Source organism: Phaethon lepturus, unplaced genomic scaffold (genome assembly GCF_000687285.1).
Source record: "Phaethon lepturus isolate BGI_N335 unplaced genomic scaffold, ASM68728v1 scaffold9971, whole genome shotgun sequence".
Classification (NCBI taxonomy): domain Eukaryota; kingdom Metazoa; phylum Chordata; class Aves; order Phaethontiformes; family Phaethontidae; genus Phaethon; species Phaethon lepturus.
The window spans coordinates 30,018-41,771 of record NW_010519832.1 but is presented as its reverse complement, the minus strand read 5'-3'; the positions used below and the strand labels follow the sequence as shown (position 1 = coordinate 41,771).

The 11,754-nt window shown below is 35.3% G+C and overlaps 1 protein-coding gene across 1 annotated transcript in view; it reads left to right on the top strand.

The window, feature by feature from the left end:
* LOC104628547 (G-protein coupled receptor 98-like) overlaps window positions 1–11,754 on the top strand; it is a 40,709-nt gene that overhangs the window by 4,775 nt on the left and 24,180 nt on the right. Inside the window, exons 4-9 of the mRNA XM_010297173.1 lie at window positions 1,642–1,791; window positions 2,956–3,051; window positions 4,323–4,427; window positions 5,836–5,949; window positions 9,175–9,740; window positions 10,961–11,231. Of these exons, the coding sequence (XP_010295475.1) occupies window positions 1,642–1,791; window positions 2,956–3,051; window positions 4,323–4,427; window positions 5,836–5,949; window positions 9,175–9,740; window positions 10,961–11,231 (1,302 nt within the window). The remainder of the gene's footprint in view (window positions 1–1,641; window positions 1,792–2,955; window positions 3,052–4,322; window positions 4,428–5,835; window positions 5,950–9,174; window positions 9,741–10,960; window positions 11,232–11,754) is intronic.

Here is an 11,754-nt window from a genome sequence, read left to right as displayed (position 1 = left end):
GAGTAAATCCCTGCTGCCTGCATCAGTAGTTTCAAAATAGTGGTATAAACACCTCTTCAAGGAGTGAGCTCCTACAGCTCAGTAGAAGTCGGAACTGATAAGTGTGTTTGATTTTGATTGTGCTTGTGAGTTCATACTGAAAACGTGGATATATAACAATTTTTCAGTTTACTTTAGAACATGCAGTTTAATGGCTACTCCAGTGTTTGAGTCAGATTTCCATATGAATTTTTAAAACTACATTGTTGTATTCATTGGGAGATCAGAGTTAGTGTTTTTACATTACTTCCTTTATTTCTTAGCTGTTATTAACTATGATCTCAATTGTATTCCCTTTAAAAGTTTAAACCCCTTAACCTGTGCTATACCATATGTGTATGGGGTAAGATGCTATGTGGTATGAGTATCACATGAGAGCACAGCGGTGTACCAGAGAAGATGTACTGCTTATGAATTTCTACAGTCTGTAGACAAAAGAAATTATCTATGTTCCTGAACAATATTTTATTCTCCTGTAATTAAATAGGAAAAACATATGCCTTAGAAATTACAAGGAATAGAAATGGATCTGTATGGATTTCACACTATTACCATCTGAGGAGAAAACCTTGACAAAATGTGATTGTACTTTGAAGCAAGTGCTCTTTACTGGTGTAACAAGCAGAGTGACTTAGTTTCCTTATTAAGGACCTGAAATTCCACAATTTGCTTCTAACATGAATATTTTGAGCAGCTCTTTTAGGAAGATGTTTATAGCCTGTTTTTGTAAGAGCTTTTTGGTAAGTCTAGTGTTGGCTCAGATACATAAAAAGTACTTGCCCGTATGTCCAGTGATAGGTGAGAGCCACAAAAATACCTTCCATACTTGATTTCCTCTTCACGGAACTTTTAATTTCACTGTTCTCAAAAGAAGAATAGCCTTTTTCACAATGGTTCATTCAAACCTTTAGTGCCTCTAAGGGTGGTAAGTTCAGGTGCGGCAGCTATGCTGCTCTCAGTTGCTTCCATCCGTTTAGTCTCAGCTTCCAACTGTGAGCTTAACTTAGACACTTCGCTGTCTTGACACTATTGCTTTTGTAATCTCTACTCCAACCACCTTACAGCAGAATCAGTGGGGTTTTCTTTTGTTGACTGAAATGAAAGCAGGGTTGTTCATTACAGAATACTTCATCTTGCCAACTTTGTTGATCAAAATGTTACTCCAGGTTAAATGCCTGGGCTCCTTCTAGTCCCTAGAATGAGACAGGAAGGCAGAGGGCAGTTATATCTTAAGGTGAGTTTAACTCCAGTAGAGTATTATAAGATACCCAAATCCGTGCTAGGAATAGCTTTCCCACTAAAAAAAAAGGTCATACGGTGCATTATGCAAAAGATACCCAGTTGCAAGGAAGGAAGTCATAAATGGTTCTGAATGAAGTGTCATGTTTGGCTTGTTTTGTTTTTCCTGGTTACTCAGCATGGGTACGAGGGGCTATTGTCTATACCTTCTGTCCAGAAATCAACTGTATGACAGCAGGGAAAATTGCAGGAAGAATTATGTGCAAAGAAGAGAGTATGAAGTCTGTTAAATGAGTCCAGAATACTATTATAGAAGATAGTGGGGGAAGAAGGAGGTGGCACTCAGTTGTGTATTTATTGCAGATTGATGGAGAAAACACAGGAGACTTTTTTGACACATATGCGGCTGCATTTATACCTGATACAGAAACAAACCGAACAGTGTACATATCTGTCTGTGATGATGATCTCCCAGAGGCTGATGAGACATTCACATTTTACTTGACACTACCAGTAAGTCTCAATTTTTCAGTTGATCTGTTCCCTAGAAAACACTGGGTGACCTGACATAAATTGATGGTATTCCATAGATTTCAATGTCGTGGTGCTGCTCGTGAGTCTGAATCCTAATAGGTAAGAACTAAAATCTGGAGCCTCTCCAGGATGGTGCCTGCTGCTCTGTAGAAGGTTCTGCCATTCCTGTGGGTGTCTCTGTGTGATGTTGCTGTGCAGCACAGGCATAGTCAGACGCCTCAACGGGTGCTGTGTTCAGCTGTGGACACTTGAAGATGTACTAGAGGCCAGAAGAGTCAGATTGTGAAGAGACGCTCAGTCTTTCCTGTTTTCCTGCATAGACCGTACCTGGAAGAGAGGGTGGAAGTGGCAAAAGAAAGAGGATGACTTCCAGCCCTCCTGAAGCAGAGGGGAAATGACTTACCTAAAACCAAACAATTTTTTAAATATTTAAAAATTAAATTTTTAAATGCTTAACAATAAATGTCTTCATATTGTTCTGTCTTGCAGGAGTCATGCTACAAGACAGGGGTTCACATTAACTTTTTTTGGGGGGGTAACAGTTCATGACTAAGTTTGATGTCAGTTCAGCAAAGATAAATTTTATGGTTTATTGCGAGTTATTATGCATCTCAGGGGATGTTTGCAGTGCATATAAAAATGCATATTTTCCCTTCCTTCTTCCTTTGACTTCTAAATGTAGCTCATTTTTACAACACTATAAAGGCTTGTTTCCTTTAGCTGATATCTCAGTATAATAGCTTCAGAGTATCAGTTTTATACGAATGTTAGGAAAAAAAGAACAACTTTGGAGTTCCTGGCAGTGCTACATGCTTCATAGCTAGTTCCCTATTGCTATGGTGTCAATAATAGATTGCCAAACTATGATTAATTAATTATGAAATTATTTAATTTCATAAATTAAATGATATATGAAACTTGTCTCAAGCCCTTTGTTGTTCACTATATAGAGTGTATTTCCTCAATAATTAAGGATTATTTTGGTGCATTCTATTGCTTTAAATAATTTCCATTGTAATATATAATAAAAAGGCATAGAATTTGTTATAGGCTGATATTTGCTCTTAAAAGACTGTAAAATAAAAGTGTGTATTTTTTGCCCATCACCATATTTAATACCTTATTTTGTTTTGTTAATTTTAGAAACCATCTGCAAGGATAAAGCTTGGCTCACCCAAATATGTCACTGTAACAATCTTATCAAATGACAATGCCTTTGGAATAATTTCTTTTAACATGGTATGGCTTTTTATATGATATATGTAAAAATTTTAGAAAGCATAAAGGTGAAATTTTCAAAGATGCTAGTTAGTTGTTCAGCTGAACAACTGTGCTAGGAATAGCTTTTAATATCAGAGCTCTAATATATATATATTTATATAATAGCTCTAATATTAGAGCTTTTGTATGGATATTTCTTTATCAGTTGTTTGGTCCTATACGTCATCAAGGGTTTAATCTAGACCTGTCAAAATCTGAAAAGATTTGCACTGTATTTAATTATATACTAAAAACCTGATACTGAGTTATGTCTTTGAAACATCTCTAAAAGTAATTCATACATATGTATGAAATTCATACACATATACAGCTTTAATACTTCTGTATGCCTTTAGGTGTTGAGACATCGCCTAAGGCCCTCACACTTGGATGAATATCTATGTTGCTCATCTTAAATGTAAAAGTTTTAAAAAGTTGTTCAGTCTCACTGCTCCTCATCTGTAATTCAAGATGTTAATATAGTAAGGAAGAAGTGAAGAGTAATGCCACAGGAAAGCTAAAGATGCAGTTTGAAAATCTTGAGAATATAGGTATTTTCCTATCTTCAGTGGGCAGTTTTATACTTAACTCTCAAGCTGAGAGAACACTCTGATGTTATATGCGTTGTATACTACCTTTTGTGGTAAGACACTGGTGTGACTGTGGTGATGCAGAGGGTACTTGCAATAATACAGAGCTCGTGTTAGTAGAAGGAGAAGCTGTGCCTTCTTGCTAGCATTATGGCGATGTAATTTTTGTAGAGGACTTCGCTGAAAAAGCACAAGAATATGAGAAATTTTTAGTAGCACGGTACTAAGACATGCTGGTCCTGAATTGGTGTAATTCTCTGAAACCTTTCACCTACAACAATTTGATAGACAGAATCCATTTATAGCTAGTTATCCTATAAATGACTTTTTAATGGAGAAAACTTATTTTTAATGGGCTTAGGAGCTCCCATAAATACCAGTGCTAATATGCCAGTGCTTTGTGTATATTGACTCTGTTAACTTACAAAAAAACCCCCACTATACTTGCATAACTTATGATAATTTTTTTTATCTGAAAGCTTTCAAGCTTTTTATTAGCTGAACTAATTGGTTGCTAGGAAATGTATGCCATCACTGCACTGCTTTGCAGATTGGATTAACTTGTCTGTGGGAGTTTGGTATTTCTATGGTAACAGTTTCTTCCTTCTGCTGTGATATTTGATCTGTGCCTGATTGCCTGTCCCTCTTCTTCCTCATTAGTCTGCCTTAATCACAGTGAATGAGCCCAGGGGCAGAAACGAATTTGTGCCTCTCACTCTAATTAGGGAGAGGGGAACCTATGGGACGGTCACCGTAACTTTTGAGGTGAGTTTCTCAAAAAGGCTTCCTGCCCAAGTCTGTTGCATGGAATTGTGAGGCCACAATCATTAAAGTGTTTTATAAAAGTGAAACAAGGGCAAAATGTCCACGTCTACATTTGTTAAACCTGTTTCATAAAATGGAAAGATATTACCTGTCTAATGGAAAATATTGTAATTATGTGACAGTTTAATTTGAGGAAAAATTAAAGAGATATTAGAGAAATATTTGTATTCTGTCACTTAGGAAGATATTTGAGGCAGCATTAGTTGGTATTACTAGAAGACAATGTGTATTAAGTGTGTAATAAATGTCTTATTTAATATTTCTTTAAATTTTATCTGTATTTTACAAATAAACATCTGAGTGAGTCTTTAATGCTTGTGCCAACTTCAAACATGTAAGTATGAGAGCTCAGTATTTAGTGAAATTCTGTATCTGTAAGTCTGCAGTTTGAATCCCCAGAAACTAAACCTTCAAAATAATTACTCTTGTTGAATATTTGGGCTGTTATGTATGCACTTGATTTGACTGTCATACAGTTATTATCTTTATTGTTTTTTTTCCCTTATCTAGCTCTGATTCTATTACATAATTTAAAATTATATATAAATTCTTTCATATGGATATTTCTTTATCAGTTGTTTGATCTCATATGACATCAAGGGTCTAATCTAGACCTGTCAAAATCTGAAAGATTTGTACTGGATTTAATAATATACTAAATATAGCATGTACTGTTGATGTACAGAATGAGATTCTCTGTGTAATTTATTGCAGATCTGTTTGTTTTAAGGTCCAGCAAATTTTACTATCTGCACAGTTAATCAGGTCCATCTCACAGTGTAATTTATATACATATGCTGGGAAAAAAAAAAATTACAAGATTTTCTTTAAAAAATCACCATATTGCTTCTAAGTGGCTTCATAGTCTTTTTAGGTTTCACTATTAAATCTAATATCCCTAATATTGGAAGTCAAGATAGAAAGGATGCAAAACCAGTAACTGATATTATTTTGTCTTGGAACTTTTTATGAAATACTAGTGAATTTTGTCTTGGAACTTTTTATGAAATACTAGTGATTTACGTTAAATTAGAATTAATACCCTTTCTGTTATATGAAAGTCAATTATGCATCAGTAGGTACAAAAGAGTACTCATAGGCCTATATGGAAGTAGTTTTCTTCCTCTTTTTCTGGCAATACATAATTTCTTCAGAGTGGTTACTCTGAATTAACCTGCCAGAAAAGAGCAGATTTTCACAAATGAATGTGTGTGCCTGTGAGCAGGAGATGACTGAATGTATAGTGGTTTGTTGTGCGTGACACACACTGTGCATTGATTGTTATACTTGTACTAGATTTGTATTCCCGTTTTACATATTTCTAATTATAAAGATCAATTCTTTGCAGATAGAAGATGGACCAAACCCAGCTGAAGAAGACTTAAGTCCAGCTAGGGGAAATATTACATTTACCCCTGGGAGATCAATGCTGATTTATAATTTAACACTGCTTGATGAGGAGGTAGGAACAAGCTGACTCCGTTTTTGGTTTGGATAAGTAGGAGGTTAACTGCTGTTTTGGAGAGACTTAAGAGTAATAAATTACAAAAATGCTTGGTTTAAGTAAGGTTAAAAGTAATTCTATTTAATAAAGTGATGTCAGATTTTGGCTCTATGGGCTATCATTTTTACTTCTAATGCTACCTCTGTAATTCTCATCAGAGAATATTTTTAGTTTCTGAACATACCCTGCCTGCTCTGACTATACCTGTTAAGTACTACTGCATAAATATATAAAAATCAGGTATGCATTATACTTTTTTTTTCAGATGGAATAACGAGGTCTTTGTTGTATGGCCAAGGCCATTCTTGAACCAGATCTATGTTTATCTGTTAGACTGTCCTTTCTATATTTAACTTTTCTGTATTTCTTTTTAAAATGTGCTCTGCTTTTCCCCAATTGACTGCCTTGCGAATTCAACCTATGTTTTCATAACGAACTCCGGCTCTCCTTTTAGTCTTTATTAGTTGTTTAGGCAAAAGAAACCTAATCATAACATTGATTACATGATGCATTTTTGATTACATCCTCAGTGATGCCTGTGCAGCTCCTCTGCCTTCAGTTAACAATGCGTAAGAATCCAGTTTATTTTTTGTTAGCTTGACTGGCTCTCATTCATGTGAAGAGCAGCCATGTTATGTTTGCCACTAAAGAAATAATTCAACACGTGGAATATTCACAGAGAAAAGATCGAAAAAATTTACATGTTTTTATAGAGATATATAGAGAGAGATTTTTCAGGGGTAGAAACATATTTTTAAAAGTAATTCTAGAAGTAGGTAAGGATCCTAAAAGAAACAGGCAATCTTGTGAAGAGTATGAACACTAGGTGATAATTAAAAATTTTCAATTTTTAGATTGGTCTTTAAAAAATATGTTGATAAGTTTTGAGCCTTTCTTTCTATTTCAGAGTAAACAAAACACATTCTTCTACTTTTCAATTTGTGATTTTGGCTTTTCTTACTCATGATTTTATTTTCTGTTGTTTTTTTTTTTCTTCTTTATAATGGAGATGAGATAAGGAGGAAAATAGAGGCACCAAAATAAGTAAATATGACACAGAACACCTTAATAAAGAAATTTCACAAGAAAAGATTCATAGCAAGGCAGTGCCTATCTCAGAAGTGAGCACCTTTAAAAGCAATTTTTTTCATATTTCTGTTAGTTATAAAAAGTATTTTTCCACATCTATACTGACATTTTTAATGTTATAATGAGACTGTGCCAGACTGGTGTGTAGAAGCGTCTCTTTCAGATTAAAGGTAATATTTCTGTGACTTGCACAGAGAAGGAGCTCTTTAGGCTTTTTGGGAGGATATGGGGTTTTTTCCCTCTGAGAAATGCTCTCGAGTTGTGTTTCTCAAAGTTTGATCTGTACAGATATGGCTGGTCCACTCAGTGAAAGTGTTTCACAGGCGTACATGAAGGATTAATTTTGCATAAAACCCCCTTATTGTTGATGATGAATTCACAAGAATCCAATGTTACTTTCAGAACTTAGTTTGATTTGTTAGAATCTCAAGTTAGCGAAAACAATGAAAAAAGTATTTTTCTGCATTGGGTAGTCTTTTCCTATAGAAATTAGGGGACTGCAGCTCTGATCTCCACACTACACTTACGGTAATTTTACTCTATACATTTTATGTTTTAGTAAGGGATAATGGAAACTTTGTTAAGAGAAAATGAAAGAGGAAAGGCAGCACTAGAAATCCTTTATACTGTTGTCTTTGAAGTTTGACTGTTTTTTTTATTGTTCAATTGTGATGCCATTAAGAACTACAGAATGTCCCATTTATATGAGATACCAAGATGTAAACTACAACTACAATTGTGCATATGTTTTGACTATCTCTTAAATGTATATTTTTATGCTGCAATATGGCATATTAATTAGTGAACTAAATGAAATGTAAGTTAGTAACTATTCTAATAAGGTAAAATAACTGTTGTATCTCAGTATAGGAGAGAGGTGACTGAGAGCTTCAGGTCTCACGCTGGCGAGAAAACCTGCATCCGTTGACAAAATTATGCAAGTTTACATGTTGCAAGCCAAACAAGGGACGGAATTGGCATCAGCTCTAAAGGCAGTTGCATGCCCACTCTCTTAGCCCTTAAGAAGGATCTGAGGGTGGCCAATTAACAAATGGGTATGAAAAAGAAGAAATATTGGACAGCAACGTTTTCAGAATTTTTTAGCTCAGTAAACAAAAGTGCATGAGAAGATTTGTCAATGTCGTAATAGAGTATAACCATTAGCAAAAAATAAGTAATTTTGTCCTGGAATTCCCCTCAGAAGCAAATAATACTAGCTTCTAGAAGTCCACAGCAAGGAAGAGATGCAAAGTTCATAAACAGTTTTTAAAGATTTACATTTACCGATATGTATTAATAAAACAATCTTTTTTTTCAGTTAAATAGGTTTAGCAGATCAAAATTTGGGGAGTAAAATGTAGTAATATAAAGCAAAAATCTTATCTTTAAGTTATGTAATTTGCAGTTTATAAGCCATTCTTTATTGTCTGCTGCATCAGTTATTGGAGACGAAATAGCTGAAATTAAAATGTAGTTTTAAGCAGTCATCTTGCAGAAATGCCAAAGCCTAATTAATTGCTAAGCACCAGAAAACACTTTCTCAGATCTGTGATGGAAATTTGCTCTGGGGAGGTGGGTGTGCCTGAATATAGGAAGTGTTCCTTTTCCAGTTGTTTATGAATAGATGAGCCGAGCTAGGTTGTGTCTGTAAGTAGTTCATGTGTTCTCTCAGGCATGTGTAGAGGCAAATCAGTGTCAGCCTCAGAAAATCAAGATGTAAATCTTAATAAGGGGGAGGAACACTTGCTTCCAAAAGTAGAGCTTGGATCTCATCATAGTCTAAAGTTGGAAAGATCCAGCTTTTTCTGATTCTTGCCTTGTTTTTGTTTTGCTTTTATTTGGCTTTCTACCTTTTTTCAGATTGGTGGAGCACAGAAGTATGTTTTAGAAAATTGAAACATTCAATTTTGAGAAGTGATTTTAATCCAAAGTTAAAAGCAAGACTTCTCTCCTGTTTGTTTTAATATCAAATGAGCTGTACAGTTTGTATTATTTCCCTTTTCTGCAAAATATATAAACCATATTAGTCAGTAAGAGTGTTCTGCATATGTTTGAAATGCGATTTACACACAGTTGCTAATATTATTTTTCCAGATACCTGAAAATGATGAATTGTTTGTTGTTCGTCTGAGGAACGTGGAGGGAGGGGCTGAAATCAACAACACAAAAAATTCTGTTCAGATTAATATTAAGAAAAATGACAGCCCTGTGCGTTTTGTTCGAAGTGCTTATATGGTGCCCGAGGAAGTTGATGTGCTGACAGTTCAAGTGGTTCGTGGTAAGGATGACAGTGGAAAATTAATTGGACCTGATGAATATGAAGTCTCTGTCACTTACGCCATCGTAACTGGGAATTCAACAGCACATGCACAGCTTAATGTCGACTTCCTAGATCTACAGCCAAATACAACTATTGTTTTCCCACCTCTAGTTCATGAAACTTATATAAGATTTAAGATCCTTGACGATGCCATACCAGAAATTGCTGAGACCTTTCAGATTATGCTTCTTAAGGACACTTTGCAGGGAGATGCTGTTTTGGTTAATCCATCTGTTACTCATGTCACCATCCAACCGAACGATAAACCCTATGGAGTACTATCAATCAACAGTATCCTGTTTGCTCAGACTGTTATTATTGATGAAGACCAAATTTCAAGGTACTACAGATCTTCAAATCTAGTATCTACTCAGTTTAAGAGATTTGTTCGGCATTGTTAAGCGTCCGTAGGATTTCATTGAAAGTAATTACAAAATCACTACTGAAAACATAATGTAGAAATCACTCAGTGTGTTATTATGAACTATATCTACAAAGATTCCAAGGAAGCGGAAATGTCTGACTGTACAGGAAGTATTTTAATATTTATGAACTGTATGTAGAAACTGTAAATATTTAATCACATTATCAGAATACCAAAAAAGCCTTAATCTAAAGGCAAGATCAATGAAGTCATGATGCTGCCACACACCAGTTCATGCAAGTGGGAAATAGATTTCTGGCTTATTTCCCTGGTAAATCTTTGTATTTAGTATATATAAAATCAGTCTCTGGTTTAAAAAAAGTGTGTTGAGTGTCTCCCATGAAGTACTTACCTTAAACTTAAAAATAAGTTAAATATTTGCAATTTTACAGAGAGATTAAAATGAAAGCTCTGTACAAATTTTACAGGCAGGACTGATACACAATATTGACAGTCTCAATAAAAATGTCCACTGCTACCTACTGGTGGTAGTTCATCCCCAGAGGAGTAGGGGATGAACAATTGTATGAACAATTTTGAGAGAATATTTTATAGTATAGATCCCAGCACTTCAGTATTCGTCTGTCTTTCTTATACACAGTAAATAAATAAATCTTGCTTTCTAAGTTTTTTGTAAGTCGTGATTCCCCAACTTTTTGTTGTAGTCATGTGCTTGTCAGATGCAGGAAACATGACATTTCCAGTTTCATAGATATCGATAATAATATTTCAGGACAGAGGCAAATGATTCATTCAGAATGATTATTTAAATGTTCAACTGTATTTTGATATAGTTTATAAAATGGTGTAGAAAGTTAGTACAGAAAAAATGTTCTGGAATTTGACATGTATTTCCTGACACAAATGTAAAACATGCCAAGTCTGCACTTCTCAGTATCTTTCTCACTGTAAACAAAGTAAGTCCTAACGAGTATCTTTGGAGACATTACAGTAAGCACTCAGAAAAGTCTGTTGGCATGTTATTATTTCACGTACTTTAAGCCCTGACTCAAACGTCAGTTGCAGCAGTTAGCATTAATTCCACTGAAGTCAGTGTAAATCTTCCAGGGAATAATGACTAAGCAAGCCAAAAGTAATTGTATATTATGAGTTTATATTTTCATTCAAAACCATAGGTTTGAAGGGATCACGATTGTCAGAAGCGGTGGAACGCATGGGAATGTGTCCATTACCTGGGTTATAACCCGAAATAGCAGCGATCCCTCACCTGTGACTGCAGACCTCATCCCAGAGACTGGGGAGATATGTTTTCATCAAGGACAGATGCTGGTAACGCTTCCTCTGAACATTATTAATGATGACATACCAGAAGAGGCAGAGCCCTATCTTCTGAAACTCGTAGCTCATACGACGCGGGGAGGTGCAGAAGTCAGTGAACCATCTGAGGTAAGTTTGCTTTTAGAATTTCTTTTGCAAAGATGATAGGTAATAATGAGGTATTTACCAGTTTTGGTAATATTGATTGATTGGCTAAACTGGCTAAAAGGCTTGCGCTTGAATATGAATCAAACAAGTTAACCCTCACTATGATCTTAGCATATAGAGCCGTATCCGAAGTTTTTGTGTAGCATACAAGGCCAGACCTCTAATGCGGTAGCATTCAGCTTAGATTATTCCCAGCGTACACAGCGTTGCATAAAGGCTGTGACTGCTTGCTAAGAGGAGGCAGGAAAGTTATTTTCACATGCTCGTTTGCTGTCTCAGTAATTATCGGAATGTTTTACACAGAGTAACAGCTTCAAGAGGAGGGGTTGGTGATTAAGACTGTAACCTCTGAACTGTTAAATAAAGGGTGACTAGCATTCCTGACAGTTTTGTGACTGAAGTCCCTACTTTGTCTTTCTCAAAAATGGTTGGAGTGAAGTTGGTGAATAAAATGAAATTTTTCACAATCTGAAACATTTTAAAA